The sequence below is a fragment of the Mauremys mutica genome, chromosome 9, assembly GCF_020497125.1.
Source record: "Mauremys mutica isolate MM-2020 ecotype Southern chromosome 9, ASM2049712v1, whole genome shotgun sequence".
NCBI lineage: Eukaryota > Metazoa > Chordata > Testudines > Geoemydidae > Mauremys > Mauremys mutica.
In genome coordinates this window covers 55190583-55216913 of record NC_059080.1, presented here as the reverse complement: position 1 = coordinate 55216913, position 26331 = coordinate 55190583, and the positions used below count along the sequence as shown (strand labels likewise).

The following is a 26331-nucleotide window of genomic DNA, read 5'->3' as shown; positions in this document are numbered from 1 at the left end:
CAACAGCTCTGCCTACTGTGTTTGTAAAAAGCTCAACATTTAGTTGCTGATGTGTAGTCTCAGCTTTAACTTTGCCTGGAAGTTCTTTGTCTCAGCATTTCCGTCATTTTAAAAAGTCCTATCTTTGGACTGGGGAGCAAAGAGGGCTGGGGGAGCATTTCCCTTTCCTTTTCTCTCCGCAAAGCCTGTGGAAGGGCTGAACCTTACTCATTCACTGCCTAAGAATTGCATTAGGGGGGTCCACCTAAGAGGCTCTTTGGGGCTTCCTTCAATCTCCTGTGGATGTTAAGAAGCTCAAAGAATTTTAAACAGCCTGTAAAGGATTCCAGGCGCCTGAAGACTACACAGCAGGTGCTTGAAGCCCTGCTGCCACTGGAGGGCCCCAGGAGACTAGGTGCTTTGTGTGACTGCTTTCAGCTGCGCTTGGGTCACAGATAAGGAAGCAATTGCATATTACATAAATGGAGAAAACCATCTGATATGAGAGAACTGCTTCCTAAGCTTCTAAATTTTTATAAGCAATTTATTGGTTTTAAAAAAAGACAGAAAGGAATTAAACTTTGACTGTGTTCTTTTGCAGTATTGTATCTGTGACAGGAGAAGAAAAACAGTGTATAAAGGAATAGACTGCAGGCTCAGGAATTGTGTTTTAAGTAATTTTATCTGAGTTTACACCTTGTAATACAGATTTATTTCCTTTAATTGTGTAACTGATTTTGCCAAGAAGGAAATACTAGAGAGGGTTGGAAGCAATTTAGAGAAGAGAAAACAACAAGCACTTAGGAGAAGGTACAACAGAAATTAGGGAAGTGGCGAGAGCAGGAAGAATGTAAAAACAGGGATGTGCTGGAGGGAGCTCTCAGGAGCCAATGTTAATACACAGGCACCAGATTGGAGGGAGCTCTGGGATGACATCCTGCCTCTAGCGGTGTTTGCCCTGTCTCTGGAGCTTATTAACTAACCCTTGCCAGAAGTGACTTATCCTCCAGAACTAGGAGAAATGATTTGTATGGAAGATCTCTTTACATACAGCTTTGTGGAAGACTGATTTACCATCTATAAAGTAGCTGTATTCATTGTCTGCCTTTTGACTGTGTTTTGGCTTTCCTCAGCCATCTATTTAATAGAATTCTCCAGGAATGGGTGAGTGACTTTCTGACAGATATAAAAATAACTTGCTGTATGTCATGGATCACGTACACGCTGTGCTGGAAGACCTGAACTCCCCATTGCTCTCTATAATTTATATGGTATCTCAGTATGATGTACTTCCCATGCTGTTACTTTTAAATTATGCATGTTAAAATAAAATTTACTTATAATACAGTATGACCTAAAATGACACTGGTCACTTTGTGCAATTGTTACCTCTGGAAGCTGTCTATCCCTTCAGTATATTCCAAGCATACAGCTGGTTTTTGACTAAGAATTGGATGGATTTCCAAATCCTGTTTGATTCAGATGTGAATATTGGCAGCCTGTTGGTGTTGGTGCTTATTGAGTAGGAACAACTCTATGTAGAGGCTGCTGTTGCTCTAAGAGTTCTGGATCATATTAGCCATTGTGGAGCAATTTCCCAAGTATCTTGCAATCAAGTTTGCATTCCACTCCCACCATTTCCTGCTAATTTGCTTCCTCTAGCCACCTCTTCTCCCTTCCCACTCCCTCTGGGCAAACTGTCCCTTGGTGCCTTAACCGAACTACTACACCCTCTTACAGTTTGGTTTCCTTCTTCCTTGTCCCTTTCCTGGAGTCCATCTCTTAAGCTTCCTCCACTGACTGCCTCCTTCTCACCAACAGAAATCTCCAGCCAATCAAATCTCGATAGCTTGTCTTTCTCTCCAACAGAAATTGGTCCAGTAAGATATTATCTCACCCACCTTGTCTCTCTAATCTCCTGGGACCCACACAGCTACAATTACACTGCACACCTGCTTCTCACCACCTCATCCATTAGGTATCCATCACTTGCTAGCTTCCTCCCTTCATCCTTTCTCCAGTGCCTGAGTCTCCAGCCTGTTGGCTGCCACCAGCACCATACCCTAGTGTCCAGGTTAGCTTCGTGCTCACTTTTTTCCCCTCAGTCCCCCTCTCTAAGGCCATATATGGGCCCTCCAAGTAAAGTGATTGTCAGCTAAATTTCAGGGATCTGGTCCAAAGCATAGAGGTTCTAGAGCTTCTCAGTAAAATAGTTGTAAGGACATTTCAACATGGGAAAAACTTATTTTTCACTAACATGGTTTTCTGAGATGGCTGAATAGTTTTTGCTGAAATTTTCAAAAACAAATTCAGCTTGAGACAGATACCTGGCATGGGAAATGTCAGCCCAAGCAGTCTGACAAAGTTGTTTACAAAAAAAAAATGCAAACGTAAGAGCTTGCAAACCACTTATTGTAGGAGCTGCTGCCCTCTCTGCCTAGAATATGGAGAAATATATATACACTTAAGAATGCACAAATGAATATAATTCACATCATTTACAAGTGCATGCTTTGTATAGACTGGTAGTTTTTAAAAAGTGAGTAGAAGTACTTATCGGTAAAATGTGTGTGAATGAGTGGGGTGCAAGTGGGGCTGGTCAGGAAAGACTGAAATAAGGAAAGTACATATAGCGGGTGGGACTAGCCGAGGAGGCAAAAAGTTATCTGGAAAATGAGGTCCATTTCTCTCCATCTTGCAAGGCCACTGAAGTTCCTGTACAATCCACAGAAATTACCATCACTGAACAATTCATAAATATTTTTGTAACCCAAGGAAATTCCCAGGCAAAAAAGCATCATTGACGTGGAATTATGGTTGAGAGAATTTATCACTTACTGTGTTGTAGTTTTAAAATATGTATGTGTAAATGTTAGCTTAAAAATTCTAAGTTTCACATCACAAACAAAAAAAACCCATAAAACATTCAAAATAGGGCTGTCACGTGATTTAAAAAAAGAATCTCAGTTAATCGTGAGATTAATACTGCGATTACTCATGATTAATTATTTTAATCTCACTGTTAATAGAATACCTAAATATTTTTGGATGTTTTCTACATTTTCAAATATATTGATTTCATTTACAACACAGAATACAAAGTGTCCGGTGATGACTTTATATTATTTTTATTACAAATATTTGTGCTGTAAGAGAGAATAGTACTTTTCAATTCACCTAATATAAGTGCAAGCTGTGTATTGTGAAAATGCAACTTGCAAATGTAGAATTATTTTTTTTACGTAACTGCACTCAAAAATAAAACAATGTAAAACTTTAGAGCCTACAAGTCCACTCAGTCCTACTTCTTGTTTAGCCAATCAGATTCCATTACTGGTAAGGGGTGGGGGGAGTGACTGGAAAAGTTTGCACACCACTGCCTTACCAACTACTTTGCCCTCACAGTATCATTGCAAAAGTTGATCAACTTGAAGTTGTGAATGTTTGTAAACCTCTTGATAAAACCTGGAACACTTCACTTTTACCAGCACGTCAACATCCATCTGTCCTATGTTGGAGACTTAAATAGCCACCACACCTCATGGTGCTGCAGAGAATCTGACAAAAATGGACTGGATCCATAGACTGGACTTCTCTAAATGATCTCTCTCTCTTGCATGACCCTAAGCAGTCAGCCACCTTTTTGTCTGCACAGTGGAAGCAGGGTTGCTCTCCTGACCTCAGTTGGGTCGCCTCAGCAGGGCCAACTGTTACCAGGCTCCCAAGCAGCCAGTACCATCCTCTTCTTGCTCAGATAGAAATGACAGTCCCCATAATAACCACTATCCCTTGATTTCAGTGGAACTGTAGAAGAGCAGACTGGAAAAAAAAATACTCAGAGTTGACCAGTGAATATGTAGTGTGCATACCATATAATGCCTCTGTAGAAAATGCTTACACTCGCTTCTCCAAAGCAATCTTTAAAGCAGCCATTAAATCCATTCCACGTGCCTACCAAGAGACTTGTATACCCTACTTAAATGAAGAATGAGCAGAACTTCTGAAGCACTGTGGGAAATTGGGTGACTCAGAGAAGCAAACCATCTTCTTGACAGCCTTAATGTCTGTCACAAGGAACGTTGGTGAGAAGTTATGTCAAATATGGACATACAGTCTAGCAGGAAATATGGTTACTTTAAAAGAATCTTGGTGCAGCACAGAAACCACTATCAACAAGTCAGGAAAGTGTCTCCAAACAGCATCACCACATGCCTAACTAATATAGCAAAAGCCAACAGAAACGAGCCCTTTGAGGAATCAATAAAGAGGAAATGGAGCTGATACTCACAGGTGGGACCATTCTGTGAGGAAGACATCGTCCAGCCTTCCTCCACTGAAGAAGTGGAGAGAGCACTGAGCCTCAAGAAAGCAGGAAAAGCAGGTGGCCTTGATAAGACTGTACAAGAAATGCTGCTACATTTTGCTAAGAGGAGCACAAAATGGCTGTCAATTTTCATATACTGTGTCATCCAAAAGAACAAGATGCCTAAGATATAGCAGAAAGAAACCAGGAAAGGGCCATTCCTTTCCAGCTAGCTGCTGTCCAGTATCACTTCTGAGATGTACTTACAAACTTCTAGAGTGACTATCTCAGCAACAACTCATGCCCATGGTAGAACAAGCTCTGGGTGATGATCAGGCAGGCTTCAGACCTAATAGGAGCACTTGTGACCAAGTTCATGCTCTTTACCACTTACATAGAAAACGGTTTCCAACAGAAGATGATGACAGGAGTGGTGTTTCTTGACTTAGTAGCAGCATATGATACCATCTGGCACATTGGTCTGCTGGTCAAGATGTCAAAATCTCTGTGGGTTGTAATGGCTATGGAAATGATGCTTCAAAATAGACAATTCCAAGCGGTGCTAAGGCAATAAACTGAGCACATGGAGAACCAGAAGAATGGACTCCCTCAAGGATCTGTTCTTGCCTCAAATTTTTTCAACATATTTACTAATGATCTGCCTCCAACAATCTCAAGGCCATTCAAGTATGCAGATAACATCTGCCTAGCTTCAAGGAGACTTCAGGAAGATTGAGGACAACATGAACTAAGACATGGCAGCCATTAGTGCCTATTGCAAGAAGTGGAGACTTAAGTCTAGAATGTTAATGACAGTGTTGTCATGCTTCCATCTCAATCACACTAATGCTTCAAGAACGCAACATCATCTTGAATGGAGAGCAACTGGCATGTGACTCAAAGCCAGTATATCTAAGAGTAACTGGAGTTCACACACTGACCTACAAGGACTACTTCACAAAGGTAGCTCAGAAGATTAAGAGCAGAAATGGCTTTCTAAATAAGCTTGGAAGCTCAATTTAGGGAGCTAATGTGCAAGTACTGCAGAGTTTGGTACTAGTTCTCCACTACTCAGTGGGAGAATACTGTACACCTGTATTAAACTCTTCCCACACAAAGCTAGTTGATGTACAACTGAATCAAATAATAATAATAGGCTGTGAGACTAACAAACACTGAATGGCTACCAGGCCTCTCTAATATCCCACCTCCTAACATCAGGCATTATATTGCTGCAAAGAACCTCCTTCACAAAATCCAAGAGATACCACAGTTGCTACTTTTCAAAGATATATGGCGCCCCCCGCCACTGACTCTTCAGCAGATGACCTATGTGGACTCCTGATTCATACTGAGAAAGTAGGGCAATCGGCTAGTTATCTTAGGTGCCTATACACGAACGCAAGAAGCCTGGGAAACAAGCAGGAAGAATTGGAAGTCCTGGCACAGTCAAGGAATTATGTATGATGTGATTGGAATAACAGAGACATGGTGGGATAACTGACATGGATGGGTATAAACTGTTCAGGAAGGTCAGGCAAGGGAGAAAAGGTGGAGGAGAACAGTATGATTGCTCAGAGCTCCAGTATGAAATATTAGTGCCCATCTGGAGAAAAGTCTGTTGAGTCTTTGGGTTAAGTTTAGAGGTGAGAGCAACAAGGATGTCGTCGTCGTGGACGTCTGCTATAGACCACCAGACCAGGAGGATGAGGTAAACGAGGCTTTCTTTGGACAACTAACAGAAGTTTCCGGATCACAGGCCCTGGTTCTCATGGAGACTTCAGTCACCCTGACATCTGCTGGGAGAGCAATACAGCGGTGCACAGACAATCTAGGAAGTTTTTGGAGAGTCTTGGGGACAACTTCCTGGTGTAAGTGCTGGAGGAACCAACTAGGGGCCATGCTCCTCTTGACCTGCTGCTCACAAACAGGGAAGAATTGGTAGGGGAAGTAGAAGTGGGTGGCAACCTGGGAAGCAGTGACCATGAGATGGTCGAGTTCAGGATCCTGACAAAAGGAAAAAAGGAGAGCAGCAGAATACGGACCTGGACTTCAGAAAAGCAGACTTTGACTCCTTCAGGGAATTGGTGGGCAGGATCCCCTAGGAGGCTAATATAAGGGAGAAAGGAGTACAGGAGAGCTGGCTGTATTTTAAAGAAGCCTTATTGAGGGTGCAGGAACAAACCATCCCGATGTGCAGAAAGAATAGTAAATATGGTAGGTGACCAGCGTGGCTTAACAACAGAAATCTTCGGTGGGCTTAAATGCAAAAAGGAAGTTTATAAGAAGTGGAAGCTTGGACAGATGACTAGGGAGGAATATAAAAATATTGCTCGAGCATGTAGAGGTGTAATCAGGAAGGCCAAAGCACAATTGGAGTTGCATCTAGCAAGGGATGTGAAGGGTAACAAGAAGGGTTTCTACAGATATGTTAGCAGCAAGGTGGTCAGGGAAAGTGTGGGACCCTTACTGAATGGGGGAGGCAAACTAGTGACAAGTGATGTGGAAAAAGCTGAAGTACTCAATGCCTCAGGCTTCACTGACAAAGTCAGCTCCCAGACTTCTGCACTGTGCAGTACGGCATGGGGAGGCGGTGAGCACCCCTCAGTGATGAAAGAACAGGTTAAGGACTATTTAGAAAAGCTGGACATGCACAAGTCCATGGGTCCGGATCTAATGCATCAGAGGGTGTTGAGGGAGTCGGCTGGTGTGATTGCAGAGCCATTGGCCATTATCTTTGAAAACTTGTGGCGATCAAGCGGGGCTGCCCGGGGGGGGGCAAGTGGGGCAATTTGCCCCGGGCCCCACAGGGGCCCCCACGAGAAGGGCTGAGGTTCGCCCCCCGCCATCGCCATCCCCCGGCACCTCAGCGCGCACCTCCAGGAGTGTCCCTGACAGCGCTGAAGCCGCGTGCCTCCGGCGGGGCCTTAGCTCCTCCCCGCTCAGAGCCAAGTGTTAAGGGGGCGGGGCTGTGAGCTCCGGGAGCTCTGGTCCCGCTGGAGCTCACAGCTCCGCCCCCTTACCACGAGGCTCTGAGCGGGGAGGAGCTAAGGCCCTGCTGGAGGCACGCAGCTCCAGCGCTGTCCAGGGACGCTCCTGGACGCACGCGCTGAGGCTCCAGGAGAGGGGGTAAGCGGCTGTGGCCAGGGCCGGGGTGGGTTGGATAAGGGGCAGGGAGTTCTGGGGACGGAAGAGTCCTTTTACCTCTGTACTATCGTTACACTGTTGAGGTTTGCACCAATGTAGCTAATGCCCAGTCAGTGTTTCCATCACAATCAAGGTTTTAATGAGGGTGTTAATAGAATTTGCCTTGAAATTTGGTATGAAAAGATATAGGGACTAGATAGCCATGGAGGTTGCTGGACTTGCCTTTTCATCTCTTGAGATCCAGGACCAGCTGGTGCGCAGGAGTGCATTCTTGGGGGATTATTAATGTTGCAACAGAACCTAGAGAGCTCAGGTAAGATCAGGGCCCCATGATGCTAGGCACTGTACAGACATCCTGCCCCACAACACTTCTTATCTGAATGGACAAGACCAACAAAGAAAGATTTATTTCCATTTTAGAGATGGGGAACTGAGGCCTGGGCTATAAAATGACTTGCCTCAGGTGAGACAGAAAGTCTGTGACAGCCAGAATTGAGCACACATCGCGCAAACTCCAGACCAGCTCCTTAACCACAAAACCATGCTTTCTTTCTGGGCGCTCTCTGTTAATAATCCAAATCCAAAACAAAGCTGAGGTGCTTTTCCCTGCCACTGCAGACATTTACACTCTCTCTGCATGTGATAAAGCATCGCTGCCAGAGATGACTCAACCCTGGGGCTCATAAAATACTTCTCAAGATCAAATACTTTGCTTGTGGAATGGAGCAGATTGGACCAAGCATTTGGAGTTTAAACACAGGAACCCACCCAGTCCTAGGACCTAGAGCTGGTCAGAAATATTCCGGTGAAGTGTTTCTTTGAAGTTTAGCATTTGTTGAAATACAAGTGTTTTGTGGAGTTGGTTTGGGTTCAGTTAAACCTGCCTGATTTTCTGCCAGGTCACCTGCTTGGCTCCTAACAACCCACCTGCCAGACTGGCTCAGAATCCAGGGCTCCATCCTCCCTATTGAAATCCTCTGCAAAATAGAATTTCCTTCTCCACACAGCTCAATAAGGGACCGGGGCGGTTGGATAAAGGGCAGGGAGTCCCGGGGACAGTCAGGGACAGAGGTTCTGGGCGGGTGGTCAGGGGACGGGGAAGGGGAGGTTGGATCCTGGGCATTTGCGGGTCTGTCAGTTTGTGAGGGACCCCATGGAGCCAGTCTCTAGGAAACAGATAAATGCTTGGTGGTTAAGTCCATTAATGGCTATTAGCCAGGATGGGTAAGGAATGGTGTCCTAGTCTCTGTTTGTCAGAGGGTGGAGATGGATCGCAGGAGAGAGATCATTTGATCATTATCTGTTAGGTTCACTCCCTCTGGGGTACTTGACATTGGCCACTGTCGGTATGTTCTTATGTTCTAACCTAAATGAACCCAAAGTTATGGAGACAGATATGAGTCAAGGAAGCCAGCAGAGTATCAGAAACCTGGGAAAATCTCTGATTGGATGGGCTCAGGCGTTGGTCACAAGCTGAGGTGGTTCAAAAGTTTTGGATTTTTTTTTAAGCAGAATTTTTGTATTGTTTCTTTAAACAATCAAATACAGCAAGCAGCAAATATTTGGCCACACACTTCTGAAACCCCAAATCATGTTCAGGTTTTGGCAGACTAATTTCAGCTTTTCAATTTAAAAAACCACAACAAATGTTGAAGGAAAGCAGACATTGTCTGATTTTTTTTCCGCTTTTTAAAACCCCCCTAGTTTTTGATCCAAAAAATTTTTGACGGAAAATATTTGTCCAACCCTTTTAATGAGCTTTAGTGCCTTTTAGCACTAGCTGATGCTGAGAACCAGTGATACCTTGTAAAGTTGACTTGAAAAGAAGTTCTCTGAAAACTGGGTTTGTGCTGAGATGCGGAAGGTTTTTAAATGTTTATTTTTCCCAGAGCCCCACAGGGCCCCCCACAACAATATCATATTCTATAGTATTGCAACTTTTTTTTATGGAAGGAGCCCCCAAAATTGCTTTGCCACAGGCCCCCTGAATCCTCTGGGCGGCCCTGCGATCAGGGGAGGTCCTGGACCATTGGAAAAAAGCAAATATTAGTGCCCATCTTTAAAAAAAGGAAGAAGGAGAATCCAGGGAACTACAGACTGGTCAGCCTCACCTCATGGAGCAGGTCCTCAAGGAATCCATTTTGAAGCACTTGGAGGAGAGGAAGGTGATCAGGAACAGTCAACATGGATTCACCAAGGGCAAGTCATGCCTGACCAATCTGATTGATTGCCATCTATGATGAGATAACTGGCTCTGTGGATATGGGGAAAGTGGAGGACATGATATACCTTGACTTTAGCAAAGCTTTGGTACGATCTCACACAGTATTCTTGCCAGCAAGTTAAAGTGTGGATTGGATGAGTAGACTATAAGGTGGATAGAAAGCTGGCTAGATTGTTGGGGTCAATGGGTAGTGATCAATGGCTTGATGTCTACTTGGCAGCCGATATCAAGTGGAGTGCCGCAGGGATCGGTTCTGGGGCCAGTTTTGTTCAATATCTTCATTAATGATCTGGATGATGGGATGGATTGCACCTTAGCAATTTTGCGGATGACACTAAGCTGTGGGGAGAGGTAGATAGGCTGGAGGATAGGGATAGGGTCCAGAGTGACCTAGGCAAATTGGAGGATTGGCCCAAAAAAAATCTGATGAGGTTCAACAAGGACAAGTGCAGAGTCCTGCACTTAGGACGGAAGAATCCCGTGCACCGCTACAGGCTGGGGGACCAACTGGCTAAGCAGCAGTTCTGCAGAAACAGACCTGGGGGATTACAGTGGACAAGAAGCTGGATATGAGTCAACAGTGTGCTCTTGTTGCCAAGAAGGCTAACGGCATATTGGGCTGCATTAGTAGGCACATTGCCAGCAGATCAAAGGAAGTGATTATTTCCCTCTATTTGGCACTAGTAAGGCCACATCTGGAGTATTGCATCCAGATTTGGGTCCCCCACTATAGAAAGGATGTGGACAAATTGGAGAGAGTCCAGCAGAGGGCAACAAAAATGATTAGGGGACTGGGGCCACATGACTTACAAGGAGAGGCTGAGGGAACTGGGCTTATTTAGTCTGCAGAAGAGAAGAGTGAGGGGGGATTTGATAGCAGCCTTAAACTACCTGAAAGGGGGTTCCAAAGAGGATGGAGCTAGGCTGTTCTCAGTGGTGACAGATGACAGAATAAGGAACAATGGTGTCAAGTTGAAGTGGGGGAGGTCTAGGTTGGATATTAGGAAAAACTGTTTCACTAGGAGGATGGTGAAGCACTGGAATGGGTTACCTAAGGAGGTGGTGGAATCTCCATCCTTAGAGGTTTTTAAGGCCCAGCTTGACAAAGCCCTGGCTGGGCTGATTTAGTTGGGTTTGGTCCTGCTTTGAGCAGGGGGTTGGACTAGATGACCTCCTGAGGTCTCTTCCAACCCTAATCTTCTATGATGCTATGATTTTATGACTGTTACAGACCATCTCTATGGTGAACACTGCCACATAGTGATGAGGAAAAGGGGAATGAGCCTCGACACACTGCCTGATGGGAGGCTGTCTCTGATGCAAGCTTAACTATTTCAGATGAGGGATGGTGAGGTGTGCAGCAAATTACCACACCTGGGGACTCAGGGACAGGCCTCTGTGTAGTTGGGGTGCAGTTGAGGATGCTGCACACATACTGAATAGCTGCTTGTCCCATGCTGGCCTATCAGCGAGGACTTTCCAGATTCCATACTGCTGACCCCAAGGCTATTGAATGGCTAAAACCATGTGATACCTACCTATGGCCTTTTGACTTTTGGCTTTTTATCTACTTGTACATCTCTTATCTCCCTACTTTGTATTTTGAACTTTTGACCATCTTTATTGTACAACTTATACATTTGCTTAAAAAGAGAGCACGGATGTTGCAAATCCAGGGAGCAGACTCAGTATTAGCTACATACTGTCTTCATTTCCTGATATCATTTAGAGGGGAATGCAAACCTGGTATCATAGGACTGGAAGGGACCTTGAGAGGTCTTCTAGTCCAGTCCCCTGCACTCAAGTCAGGATTAAGTATTATGTAGACCAGTGGTTCTCAAAAAAAAATTTTCGCCGACCACTTGAAAATTGGTGATGGTCTCAGCTGACCACTTAATGATCTTTCCAAATGTTGTTTGTACCATTAGCTAACTATCATAAAGCGCATTGGATAAAAGCGCTATATAAAAAATATGTTTTTTGTTCTACTAATAAAAGCACACAACTCGTATTTTAATATCAGTAGTCTTACCTTTCTAATGCGATGGATGTGCCCTCTCTCCACCGCCACAGCAGCCCCAGAGCTGGAGCTGGGAATGAGGGGGGTCTCTCCCCTGCCACAGCAGCCACAGAGCTGAGGCTGGGGAAAAGGGCCATCTCTCCCCGGCAGCCACAGCCCTGGAGCTGGGGAAAGTCGCCTCTTTCTCTGGCCACTGCAGCCCTGCATGTCCCAAATTCCCCCTCACCCCCTCTTCTCATCCCACTGCCCCCTTCCACCTATCCCCCCAAGGCCACCATCTCACCTTACACATGTGTCTTCTCCAGGGTCCAGGTACCTAATTAGTGGAGCCACACCTGCACAGCTCCACTAATTAGGTGGGTGGTCCTTCATTCTCTTGTGTACGGCAACCCAGGCACTCACCTTAGAGCAGGAGTGGGCAAACTTTTTGGCCCGAGGGCCACAGCAGGATGTGAAACTGTATGGAGGGCTGGATAGGGAAGGCTGTGGCCCCCAAATAGCCTGGCCCCCGCCCCTATCTGACCCCTCCCACTTTCCGCCCCCTAACTGCCCCCCTGACTGCTCCTTGTCCTCTGACCGCCCCCTCCCAGGACCCCAGCCCCTAATCACCCCATGGGACCACACCCCCTATCCAATGCTCCCTGTCCCCTGACTGCCTCGACCCCTATCCACCCCCGCACCCCCTGACAGGCCCCCTGGGACTCCACCCCCTATCCAATCCCCCGTTTCCCATTCCCTGCACTCCTGAACCTCTGCCCCATCCAACCGCCCCCTGTCCCCTGACTTCCCCCCAGGATCTCTGCCCCATATCCAACCTCCCGGCCCCCTTACCATGCCGCTCAGAGCAGCATGTCTGGAGCCACATCTCATGAGCATGCAGACCAGCCTCCCAGAGCGCTGCCCGCATGGCGGCATGGCTGCGGGGGAGGGGGGACAGCAGGGGAGGGGCTGGGAGCTAGCTACCCAGCCAGGAGCTCAGGGGCTGGGCAGGACGGTCCCACAGGCTGGATGTGGCCTACGGGCCGTAGTTTACCCACCTCTGCCTTAGAGGGAACTATCTGCGGACCACCTGAATGGAGCTCGTGGACCACAGTTTGAGTACCTCTGATGTAGACCATCCCATAGAGGAGCTTGTCTAGCCTGCTCTTATAAACATCCAATGATTGTGGAATCTCCATCTTCCTAGGCAATTTATTCCAGTGTTCCAACTACCCTGACAGGAAATTTTTCTACTGTCCAATCTAAACCTCCTTTGCTGCAATTTAAGCCCATTGCTTCTTGTCCTGTCCTCAGAGGTTAACAAGAACAGTTTTCTCCCTCCTCTTTGTAACAACCTTTTATGTACTTGAAAGCTGTTATCTCCCCCCCTCAGTCTTCTCTTCTCCAATTTTTTCATGGGGGGATACACGTAGCCCAAAAAAGCAACATATGTTCTGTTTCTGCAGGTATAATTGAACTGAAAGTGTTAATTGTATGTAACTCTGTTCATGGATTGACATCCTCATGTACTGATCTCAGGTAACTGGTGTTTCGTGACAACTTCTTGCATCTTACATGTCTTGAAAGATTCATCTCAGTGCACATCACAGACAGCATCTGTAATCTGATAGAATGATGTATCTGGTGATACCAGAACTGTGAAGCTGTTCACTATAGTGCAAAGTGGTTTTCTTCAGCGATTTTGCTTATAGCAATCTGACCATTTTCTGACCATCCAAAGGCATGGCAATCTGTCTTGGAGAACTGTGACTGACAATGATCGTCTAATGTTGATTTTATGCCAGTTTGGATGGTGCCATTCATTTAAAATGTGCATCAGTTCACATTAATTTCTGGAATGATGCTTGCTTTTGAGCCACTGGAGGCATTTTCTAAAAGACCTTTTTAACCTGGAGTAATAATGGAAAAAGATTCTTACATGATCCTTAAAGGTCTAGCCCCGTTATGGAAGCATCATCCTGAAACATATGCAGCTTTCTTGATAATTACGAAATTCTTCATCATAAGGAACTTGCTGAAAAACCAGTGGCCCTCAGATGTTGCCTGAAACAGGGAAGTCCTTGGCCTATTGTTGAAGTCTAAATATGGTGGATGTGTTTTTTCTTACTCTGTATTAGCAGAAGGAAATCAGGGCTTGAAGTGCAGGAAAATAACCTCATAGAAGTGCAGCAGAAGCATGAACAAAAAGTTCCCAGGAGATCTAATCAACTACAGTCACAGCAAATGCTCTCAAAACCGGAGAGAAATGAGTTTAAGCTGATTAGAGCCCTTCTGGCAAGCCGTCTACCTGATCCCATTAGTAGGAGACTGCCAGGAAACATCAGCAACTGAAACCAGGTCCATAGTTACAGGAAAAATGCTTTAAACATTTATTTCCTTTCAAGGGAAAACTTACAGGCCCTGGAAATCGAAGTAGCCTGTTGAAGTGAAAGGTTTCTGCTCACTTGTCCACTCCTTGGGGGCAGTTGCATGCACAGCATGGGGGTGGGCGGGGGGTGTCATTTCAACCAAGGAGCACTTGGAGTTTACCCTGGGAGGGAAGAACCATATTTTTCCAGCATTTCTTTAAGAATTGTACATGGATTAGCAGAGACCCTGGAAGTGATACTCCCCTATCCCTAGCCAATCTGCATTATGACCTCCTTGAAAAAGTGGAGTACTGAAAGGAAATATTTGTCCTGCTCTTCAATTCATTAGGGGTAGAGGGGACCTTATTGGGGAGCCAGGGCCCTGAGTTTTCACCTCTTCACACTTATTCATTTTAAAGATAAGCTTATTGATATCCCTGTGTCAAAAGTTCTGGATTCTGAGTCAGTCCTTTGGAGAGGAGGGAGGAGGAGGACACCTTAGCAAATCGGACCTTTATGAAGCTGGTAGCCTTTTCTGGGGGGGATGGAATCCAATAAGGGCAGAGACAAATTTGAGGGGACCATGCTCTGAGGCTTGTCTCCAGGACTCACTGCACTGACTGCAGGGGGTGGGGGGCACTAATCAAGAAGCAGAGCTAGGGCATCAGGGTCTTGCTAAGCATAATCCCCATAATTATAAGGATCAGTCCACGGACTGCAATGTGACCATGCAAGCTCATGCGGGCCTCTGGCATTAGTCTAGCAGAAGGAATCCTTGTCCCCAGCGTGCTTCTCTCCATACAGCTGCAAGCAGTGCATTCCTTGGGTGATCCCTCAGGAGAGCAGTAAATCCCTTTGGTTCAAGTGCAAGCTCTTGCCCATAGAGATTCACCAATAGCAGAGATGGCATGACTGAGGAGAAGAGGATAAGTCACATGAAAGGACAACAGCCTGCCCCTGAGGCTTTTTTAATATTAGCACAATCCCTGAGGTTTTTCGGCTGATTTCTGCTGATTTTTCTCCTGAAGCAAAGAATTAGGCATCCTTAGACTCATAGATAATAAATGCTGAAGGGGCCACTATGATCATCTAGTCCGACTTCTTGGTTAATACAAGCCATAGAACTTGCCTGAATTAAATCCTGTTTGAACTATAGCGCAACTTCTAGAAAAACTTCCGATCTTGATTTCTATATTGTCAGTAATGGAGAATCCAATACAACCTTTGGTACATTTTTTTTCAAATGGTTAATTAGTCACTGCCAAATATTTGTACCTTTTTCTTTCCAGTCTCAAATTGTCTATCCTCAACTTGCAGCCATCGGATATTGTTATACCTTCATAGGCTAGCTTGAATTGCTCATTATTAAATGTTTTTTCCCCAGGTACGTATTTATAGACTGTGATCAGGTCACTCCTTAGCTTTGTTAAACAAAATAGATTGAGCTCCTTCCATAGCTCACTCTAAGGTGTGTTTTCCATTCCTTCAGTCGTTCTTGTGTCTCTTCTCTGAACCCTCTCCGGTTTTTTTTGAGGTCTTCCTTGAATTGTGAACACCAGAACTGAACACAGTATTCTAGTAGCAGTCGCACCAGTTCCAAATACAGAGGTAAAATAACCTCTCTACTCCTTATCAATATTCCCCTGTTTATGCATCCAAGGATTAGCTCTTTTGGCCACACTGGGATCCTCGTGTTCACCATGACTCTCAAATCCTTTTCAGAGTCCCTGCTTCCCAGGTTAGTCCCCCATCCTGTAAGTATGGCCTACATGCTTTGTTCCAAGATGTTTGACCTTACATTTGGCCATACTGAAACGCACAGTGTTTGCACCCAGCTTCCCAAGTGGTCCAGTTCACGCTCTCTCAGCGATCTGTTCCCTCCATTATTTACTATTCCCTCAACTTTTGTCATCTGCAAACTTTCAGTGATTGCTTTCTTCCAGATCGTTGATAAAAATGTCAAATAGCATAGGGCCAAGAACTGATATCTGCAGAACCCCAATAGAAATAAACCTGCTCAATTATTATGTTGGGATTTGTCAGTTAGCCTTTTTTTAATCCATTTGATGTATGCCATATTGATTTTATATTTTTCTAGTGTCTTAATCAAAGTGTTGTGCAGTACCAAGTCAAATGTCATACAGAGGATTTAATAGATTATATCAACTAGGGCTGTCAAGCGATTGCACTGTTAAACAATAGAATACCATTTATTTAAATATTTTGGATGTTTTCTACATTATCAAAGATATTGATTGTATTCTGTATTGTAACTGAAAAGTGTACAGTGCTCACTTTATATTTATTATTACAAATCTTGGCACTGTAAGAAAACAAAAGAAATCGTATTTTTCAATTCCCCCATTACAAGTACTGTAGTGCAATTTCTTTATCATGAAAGTTGAACTTACAAATGTAGAATTATGTACAAAAAACCTGCTTTCAAAAACAAAACAATGTAAAACTTTAGAGCCTACAAGTCCACTCAGTCCTACTTCTTGTTCAGCCAATCGCTCAGACAAACAAGTTTCTTTACATTTAGGGGAGATAATGCTGCCTGCTGTCTTGTTTACAATGAAAGTGAGAACAGGCATTCGCGTTGCACTGTTGTAGCTGGCCTCGCAAGATATTTACATGCCAAATGCACTAAAGACTCATATGTCCCTTCATGCTTCAACCTCCATTCTAGAGGACATGCATCCATGCTGATGATGGGTTCTGCTTGATAATGATCCAAAGCAATATAGACTGACACATGTTCATTTTCATCATCTGAGTCAGATGCCACCAGCAGACAGTTGATTTTCTTTTTTGGTGGTTCGGGTTCTGTAGTTTCCGCATCGGAGTGTTGCTCTTTTAAGACTTCTGAAAGCATGGTCTACACCTCACCTCTGTCAGATTTTGGATGGTACTTCAGATTCTTAAAACTTGGGTCCAGTGCTGAAGCTATTTTTAGAAATCTCACATCGGTACCTTCTTTGCATTTTGTCAAATCTCCAGTGAAAGTATTCTTAAAATGACAATGTGCTGTGTCATCAACCGAGACTGCTATAACATGAAATATATGCAGAATGTGGGTAAAACAGAGCAGGAGACCAACAATTCTCCCCCAAGGACTTCCGTCACAAATTTAGTTGACCCATTATTTTTTAACAAGCATCATCAGCATGGAAGCATGGCCTCTGGAATGCTGTCCGAAGCATGGAGGGGCATACGAATGTTTAATATATCTGGCACATAAATACCTTTTAGTGCCGGCTACAAAAGTGCCATGTGAATGCCTGTTCTCACTTTCAGCTGATATTGTAAATAAGAAGCAGGCAGCATTATCTCTTATAAATGTAAACAAACTTGTTTGTTTTAGCGATTGGCTGAACAAGAAGTAGGACTGAGTGGACTTGTAGGTTCTAAAGTTTTACATTGTTTTGTTTTTGAGTGCAGTTATGTAACAAAAAAACCTCCTACATTGTAAATTGCACTTTCATTATAGAGATTATTGCACTACAGTACTTGCATGAGGTGAACTGAAAAATACTATATTTTATCATTTTTACAGTGACAATACTTGTAATAGAAAATAATATAAAGTGAGCACTGTACACTTTGTATTCTGTGTTGTAACTGAAATCAATATATTTGAAAATGTAGAAAAACATCCAAAAAATTTCAATTTCAATTGGTATTTTATTGTTTAACAGCACGATTAAAACTGCGATTAATCGAGATTAATATTTTTAATTGCGGTTAATTTTTGAGTCAATCACGTGAGCTAACTGTGATTAATCAAAAGCCCTAATATCAACACTATTATCTTTATCAACCAAGCTGTAATCTCATTTTCTTTAAAAATCTAGTTCGACAGGATCTATTTTCATAAATCCATGTTGATTGGCATTAATTATATTATCCTCTAATTTTTTATTAATGTCTCAGATCAGCTGTTTCATTATTTTTCCTGTGATCGAGGTCAGGCTGACAAGCCAAAAATTAGCCAGGTCATCCCATTTATCCTTTTAAAATATTGGCATAACATTAGCTTTCTTCCTGTCCTCTGAAAATCAACTTTCACTGTTCAGTGAGCTCCCTCAGTCAACTCTTTGATAACTTTTGTATATAAATCAACAAGTTCAGATAACTTAATGTCATACTGTAGTAGCTACTGTTTAACATCCTCATGAGATACTATCGAAATGGAAAGTATTTTATCATAATATCATATGACTGTGACGCTGGCAGACCAGGTGCCAGCTCTTGCCAAGGCTGTAGGCATCAGCTGAGCACTGACAAATTCATAGCTGGAAACCAGACCAGCTCACCTGTATGTTAGTATTGTTCAAGAGAGGTGTTAACTCCATGGAATGCTTGTAAATTAATATATGCAGCAACTTAACTTGTAATATCTGTATCTCTTGCTATAAGGTGATATGTCAGTTTTGCTTTATAACTAAAAATGCATGCTCTGAACCTGTGAACCCAGTTGGGGGAGTGATCCACTACCCATCAAGAAGGACTATCAAGAATGGACCCTTGTGAAACATCATGATACAAAGACTTGGTTAATTCCATGTTACACCCATGAAGGTCCTATGTGCAAGAAAGCCTGTCCCATCAGCTTGAATGCTGGAAGAGGGAGATAAAACAGAGACACAAGAAATTTTTCTCTTTTGCTGTTTGGACTCTGACTGGGCTGTAGCTACTAAGCAGAAGCAGAAATCTCCAGGGTCAGCCTGGGAGTTTACCATAAAAGACATTCAATGCTAACTGATTACTATAACTGTCACCTTTTGGAACCATAGACTGTAGCTCGTGTGTGTGTGTGTGCCTGCTTTAATCTGTAAATCTCTCGTTTCTTTTCTTAGTTAGTAAATCTTTAGTTAGTGTACTATAGGATTGAGTACAAGCGTTGTCTTTGATGTGAGATCCAGGGTACAAATTGACCTGGGGTAAGTGACTAGTCTCCCTAGGGACTGGGGGCAACCTGAATATGTTGTGATCTTTGGTGTATAGCAACCAGCTATCACTAAGTCCATCTGGCCTGGGTGGCGAGATAGACTGGAATGCCCAAGGGGACTGTCTGTGACTCCATCATAAGACTCTTGTAGTGCTTCAGGAGTTCACATTTGTTACTAGGTTGGTGAAATCTAATGATAGATGATACAACCAGTTTGGGGTCTCTGTCCTGCTTTTTAACAGCCTGCCCTGAGGTTGGCGCACTCAGTTGTGAACCACTCCAGACAGTGAGACAATGACTACATCTGTTTTTCCCAAATTCAGAACAGAATGCCTTTTCTGCATTAGTGACAGTTCTACCATTTCTATCTAGTAATGGACCTGTATTGTTGCTAGGATTCTTTTTATTCCTAATATACTTTTTAAAAAATTCTTTGTCCTTTACTCTGTGATGATAGAGTTCCCCATGTTTTTTTGGTTACCTTATACACTTTCTACATTTCCTTACTTTTGCTATTAGTGAATATAAATCAAGTTCCCCTTTCTTCCATTGGTGTAGATTTTTTTGTTTTTGTTTTTATATAGTTGCCTGTACTTCTATTCTAAGCCAGACTGGCTTTTTAACCAGTGTCCTCCTTTTTCAGTTGTGCCATTTGGGGCATCTAGTAAACTTTTCTTAAATAATTCCCACTTATCATTCACATTTTTCTTATTAAAATCTCTGGGGGTGAAGGGTTCATAGTTTTTTTTTTCCATTTTTTTTCCAGTTTTGTGAAATTGCCCCTGTAAAGTACCAACTGCTTTGATTTGGACTTCATTCTGTTTGCACATCATAAATGGGATCAAATTATGATCATTTGTATCTCAGCTGCCACTGATTTTTAGTTCTGTGATCAATTCCTCTTTATCTGTCAAGATGATGTCTAATACAAAATTTCCTTTTGCTGGCACTTTGAATTAGGAAATTGTCATCTGTAATATTTAGAAATTCTGAGGGTGTTGTTATAGTACTGGCTACATGAGACCTCCTGTATATGTCACTCATATTGAAGTCCCCCATGATCTCTTAGCTTTTTTGCCTCCACATTATAGATATGTGTTTAAGGAGCTGGTCATCCTGTCCCATCCTTGTCCCATTTTATAACCTTGCCCCCCTCTTTGCAGCTAAGAGCCTGTCTTCCTGATCAGGATGATTAAGGGTTGGTGTACGCCACTGCTTAAGCTGATCTAACTTACGTTGCTCAGGGGTGGAAAAAGCCATCCCCGCTCCCCCGCCACTTCCCCTCCAAGAGCAATGCAAGTTTTGCACTGTCCCCACTGGCACTATGTTGGTGGAAAAGCATCTCCTGCTGACATAGCTTCCGCTTCTCACAAGGCGGAGTAATTATGCTGATGGGAGAGCACTCTCCCATTGGCATAGTGCGTCTTCACCAGATGCACTACAGTGGTGCAGCTGCATTGGAGCAGCTATGCCGATGTAGCTCTGTAGTAGACTTGCCCTAAGTTACAGGGAGCTATGGCCACTTTACTTCTGAATGAGAGCATCCACAGGGCTTAATGTGTCTTAACTTATGTACATAGATTTCACACCGTTAGCTGATTTGCCTTAATTTTCCTGAGTGTTCCCATGTAGACATGGTCTTAGTGAAGAAATGAGAAATCCCTGGCTATGATTTGTCAGGAAATCAAAAGATATTTCATGAAGGCTTTGGGAGGAAGCACCAATGAGCAGAGAGAAGGAAAAAAGTGTTTTTCTATTCTCCCTAGTCTCTGGTTACTTGTCTGTCTGCCCTTAAGTTATGTGCAGCTTGTCCCAGTTGTCTCTCTGGAAAGTGCTGAGTGCATTATGGGTACTGCTTTAATATGAACTAGAACTACCAATACTCACTACATCACAGTGTGTCTCTACTGTAACTCTTAACCTGTCCTGTCTCATCTCACCTGTACTTTCTTATGTATTAATCACCCCCTCCTGTAACTCATTTTCTTACGTAATTTGTACTGTCAACAATTCTGCTTTAATAAGAAGTGAATAAACTCCCTGACACAGCATTTTGGGACACACCAATATTTTACGCCTGGGGGAATTCTACGCCAAAAAATTAAAAATTCTGCACACTATTTTAAAATTCTGCATATTTTGACAAAATAACACAATATAACCACTCCAGTTTCAATTATTTTGGTAATTTATTACAAAATACCTGTCAACAAGTATGTCAGTACAGACAACAGCAAAAAAGATTCCCCCGGGAGAAGAGAGTTAAAGAAGCCCCTACAACAACCCAGTTCCTGTTTGGGGGGAATGCTGGAGGGGGCTGTGTGGAACCTCCAGAGCCCAGACTCCTGCACTCCCATCCCCCCAGAGCACAGCTGCAGGGCACCCCCCAGCCCAGACACCAGTGCCCCAAGGGCCTTTACCCCCCCACCCCAGCTTTTTTACTGTCCTGCCCTTCATCACCTTTTGCCAGAGCTGGGTCTCCTGGGCATTCTGCTCACTGTGAGCTGAGCTCTGCAGAGTCCCCAGCGGCCCCTAGAGGCAGCCAGCAGCTTTGCAGCCCCAATTGTGCCGGGGAAATGGGGAATGTTGCAAAATTCTGCATTGTGCAGTGTCAGGGTTCTATCCCCGCCCCCACACACACACACTCTGAACCCTGGAATACAGATGTGGGGACCCGCATGAAAGACCCCCTAAGTATATATTCTACCAGCTTAGGTTAAAAACTTCCCCAAGGCACAAATTCCTTTCCTTGTCCTTGGATGGTATTGCTGCTACCACCAAGTGATTTACACAGAAATTCAGGGAAGAGTCACTTGGAATCCCTATCCCCCTAAAATATCCCCAACCCCCTTCCGCCCCTTTCCTGGGGAGGCTTGAGAATAATGTACCACCTAATTGCCTTAGCAATGTGAGTACGGACCAGACCCTTTATCTTCAGGACACTAAAATCAATCAGGTTCTTAAAATAAGAACTTTATAATAAAGAAAAAAGGAAAAGAATCACACCTGCAAAATCAGGATGGAAGGTAACTTTACAGGGTAATAAAAAGATTAAAAACACAGAGGACTCCCCTCTGGGCTCAGCTTCACAGTTATAAAAACAGGAATAAAACTACCTTTGTAGCATAAGAAAATTCACAAGCTAAAACAAAGGATAACCTAATGCATTTCATTGTCTGTCTTATAATTTCTGTGATTTTAGATGGAATATTCCAGGTATATTATCAGGAGATGTTGTACCTGCTTGGCTTCTCTCTCTGTCTGGAGAGGGAGCAACAAAGAGAGAGCCCAAACAAAACCTTCTCTTCCTCCCCCCTCTCCCTCCCACCCCGCTCCAGATTTGAAAGTATCTTCTTTCCTCATTGGTCCTTCTGGTCAGGTACCAACTAGGTTATTTGAGCTTCTTAACCCCTTACAGGTAAAGCGATTTACTACAGCTGCCAAGGAAGGATTTTATGCTACCCTTCTCTATATATTTATGACATGCAGTGGTGCAGAATTCCCCCAGGACTAAATATTTGGACTGTCTGCAGGCTGCCAGATTTATCATATGTTGTTCCTGTATTCTGTGTAATTGGGTGACTCTAGTATTGACTGACTAGTGCAAAATTAGCAAATCTACCATTATAAATCAATTATTTTGACTTCATCTAACAATCTTACTTCTGCTGTGCAACTAATCCACTCAAGTGCTTTTTTTATTTTTATTTTTTTTAATTAGAATAGATTTTGGACTAGCCAGCAAATGTTTTGGAAGCTTGTCTAACTACTTGTGTTAGTCTGCTAGGCAAAGTATTTGGAACTTGCCTTTTATACAGACCATTACATGTGGTGAGTTGTATCTTGAAATTATCAACAAATCATTTCAGTATTCTTCTTTATATTTAACCTTTTAGCATGAATATTATGGGTTTTCTCTTATTCTGTTTTGTGATTTTATCTGTGTAATGTGTTTCTGATCTAATTTTATCACAAAATGTAAAGTGAGTGTTTAAGATAAAACACAAAAACATCCATCCTTAGCACTCAGCTATACTTCTTTATTCTTTCAAAGAAAAAAGGTAGCAACAGTCCTAACCTACCAGCAGGGATAAGAGCACAGATGCATTCTAGTGGGGTGCAGAGGAGATTGTTTGGTATTTCTGTGAAGCAGGAGCGGCGCCAGAGTTTCTGGCGCCCTAGGCAGAATTCGGGGGGCGGCATTTTGTGCGCTCCCCACGGGGCGCGCGGGAGCTTCCGGTTCCACTCCCATCGCACTGCCAGAGAAGGACCCTCCTCCGAAATGCCGCAGGCGACAGTGGCAGTCATTGAGCTGCTCAATTGCCTGCCGCTGTTTTCCGCGGCACATCGGCAGAAGGTCCTTCTTCGGCGGTGCGACGGGAGCGGAACCGGAAGCTCCCGTGTGCCCCATGGGGAGCGCACAAAATGCTGCCTCCCGAATCCTGGCGCCCTAGGTGACTGCCTAGGGTTGCCTAATGGAAGCGCCGGCCCTGCTGTGAAGAATTTATCTCCTCTCTTGTGAGAACTTTTGTCTTAACTGTGTTGTAACATTTTTTGCCATTTCCAGACAGCTGTGCGCGCCATAGGCTGAACTTCTCCAACATTATATTAAGGCCAATGGGCCCAATTCTGAGCTAGGCTTTGTTCTGGCAGAGTGGTCCTGCAAAATGAAAGAGTGAAGATTGTGAGCCAAAGGGGTGGGGTTTGACCCTAGCATGATGGTTGCCAGTAAGATGTCAGGCTTTGCTTTTTACCATATGCATATGCGGCAGATTTGTGTAATTTTTGGTGGTGCCCAAAATGGTAGTCCCTCCCGCCTCCTACCCTGTAAGCCGATATAAAATGAAGGTACAACGCGTCAGCACCACAAGATTACAAGGGTCAATTAAAAGTGGAAAGTCAGAAGCAGCACTTGCCTGCTTCAATATACGGTATTATATTTTGTTGCACCTGTTGTGACAAAGTGGGAATGTTCTTAATGTTTTCTCTGAATACTGTGTGGGTGTCTCAGTTTCCCCTGCAAGGTGCCAACTGAAGGTGTTGGGGACAAAGAGATCAGGTGGCCTCCTTGTCCAGAAGAGAGAGACAGGCTAGAGGAGGGAGTGTCCGTTTGGAGTTGGCTGGGGAAATGGGGAGAGGCCCAGAACTTGGGTCTAGGCTCCCCACCCTCCAAGATGGACCTGACTGAGGGGTCCTGTTTTCTGTACCTACAAGCTCTGTTTTAGACTGTGATCCTGTCGTCTAATAAACCTTCTGTTTTACCGGCTGGCTGAGAGTCACGTCTGACTGCAGAGTTGGGGTGCAGGGACCTCTGGTTGCCCCAGGATCTGCCTGGGTGCACACTTTGCGGAAAGTGCACGGTGTGGAAGGGCATGCTGAATGCTCCGAGGTCAGACCCAGGAAGGTGTAAGCTTCTTGCCCTGGAAACAGTATGCTCACAGAGAGGAGGCTCCCCCAGAGTCCTGACTGGCTTTGTATGGAGTAGTTCCAAAGCATCCCAGCATCCCCTTCCACACCATGCGCTTCCCAGAAGTCCGCACAGGCACTGACACTCTCTCCTCTGGCCTTTGTCTCTTTTCCAGGCATTAGGAGGCCACTTGATCTCTTTGTTCTCCAACACCTTCAGTTGGCACCTTGCAGAAGAGCGGCCCAAGCCATCAGTTGCCCGGAGACAGGGTTTTGGCCATTCTCTGTGCAGGCAGCATCACACTGGCACTCTAGGGCTCTACAACAATCACACACCCTTATCTCACCATCTAGATCCTTGAGAAATGCATAGGGGAAACTGAGGCACCCACACAGTATTCAGAGAAAACATTAAGAACATTCCCACTTTGTAACACCTGTGTACATTAAAGGGTGTAAAATAATCAAGTATTGTGCTAAACACAATGATACTCCAAACTGACCACCATATTTAAGTTGTATGTTTTCCCCCTCAAGTGAGGGCTCTGGGATGGGGCTGGGGATGAGGGGTTCACAGTGCAGGAGGGTGCTTAGGGTTGGGGTGCTGGGGGTGCAGGCTCTGGGGTAGGGCAGGGCTGGGAATAAGGAACTTGGGATGCAGACAGGCTGCCCCAGGGCTAGGGCCAGAGAGGACTCCCCCCCTCCCCCTTACTGGCAGCAGCAAGCTCCAGGGGAGAGACCCCTCCTCTCCCGCCTCCTCCTCCCCCCCCCCCCCGCAGCATACTCACTCTGCACCACGGTCACTGCACATGCTCCTAGGGACTCTCTCAGGTCCAGATAGCCCACTCACCTCCCCTATGGTGGGTACCGGGGGGGGGGTTGCCATCACGTGTGGCCTCCCCTGCTGCTGCCCCTCACCATAGCCTCACTGGGGATGGGGGATGGGACTGCCTCTTCTCCAGCATGGGGCAGGAGTGGGGACTGCAGGGTGGTGGCTGGGGTGTGGGGTAGGGTGTCATAAAATTCACCCAAGCCCCAGCTGCTCAGGTCTAGGAAGATCCCCTCCTCCATCTCCCCTGTGGTGGGTGGGTGCTGGGGAGGGGGGGGGAACTGCCAGCACATGTGGCTTCCTTCCTCCCCTGCTGCAGCCTGCTGCCCCTCACCCTTGTCTCACTGGGGATGGGGCTGCCCCTTGCCCAGCATTGGGCAGGAGTGGGGGCTGCAGGGGGAGGGGGTAGATCACAGGGTCAAACCTCACCGAAGCCCCAGCAGCTGCTCAGGTCAGTGAGCTCCACCCCAGATGTCCATCTCCTGGCCGGAAGTCCCCTTGGCGTCTCCTCCATGTGGGTGCCGGGGGGCGGGGGAGAGAGCTCCCAAGCACGTGTGTGCCTCCCCCGCCGCCTCCTCTCTCCCTCTTCCCCTCCCCCGGTGCTCCAAAGGCTGCCGGCGGCTGATCTCTATAGCCTTAGGCAGAAGCAGCAGAAGTAAGGGAGAGAGGCATTGGCTGTTTTCTTTCAGGCAGGGAAGCTCCGAGGCGGGGAAACCCAGCTCCAAATATTGGTGGAGCACAGCCCTCAGCCTTGAATATTCCTGGTGCTCGAGCACCTTGATCCCATATAACCTGCCGCCCCTGACCATATGTATATGGGAAAACTGGTATTTCTGATTATCTTGTATGGTAAATATTTCTAAACCTTGACTCCTTTGTCTTTCATAGAAAATGGGAGTAAACAGAAAGCAATAAAATGTAAAAATGTTATGATCTGTATTTTTGTTAATCACAGGCTTTAATTTTTAATTTTTTAACACAGGATCCAGTTTATGGTAAAGGGAAACTTGGAGAAATTCAGGGACTTGTACTGGGGATGCTGGACACATTTAACTATGAGCAAGTAAGTTGTGTGTGCCTCTTTATTCTGCCCACAGCTAAATAAAGGGCCTAGCTAGTATTGC

General features: G+C 44.8%; 1 protein-coding gene across 4 annotated transcripts in view; it reads left to right on the top strand.

Moving 5' to 3' along the window:
* Positions 1 to 26331, top strand: part of VPS8 (VPS8 subunit of CORVET complex) — a 254665-nt gene that overhangs the window by 191141 nt on the left and 37193 nt on the right. For all 4 annotated transcript variants that reach the window (XM_045030079.1, XM_045030078.1, XM_045030077.1 and 1 more), the window contains one exon: positions 26190 to 26270. In XM_045030079.1, coding sequence (XP_044886014.1) covers positions 26190 to 26270 — 81 coding nt within the window. The remainder of the gene's footprint in view (positions 1 to 26189; positions 26271 to 26331) is intronic.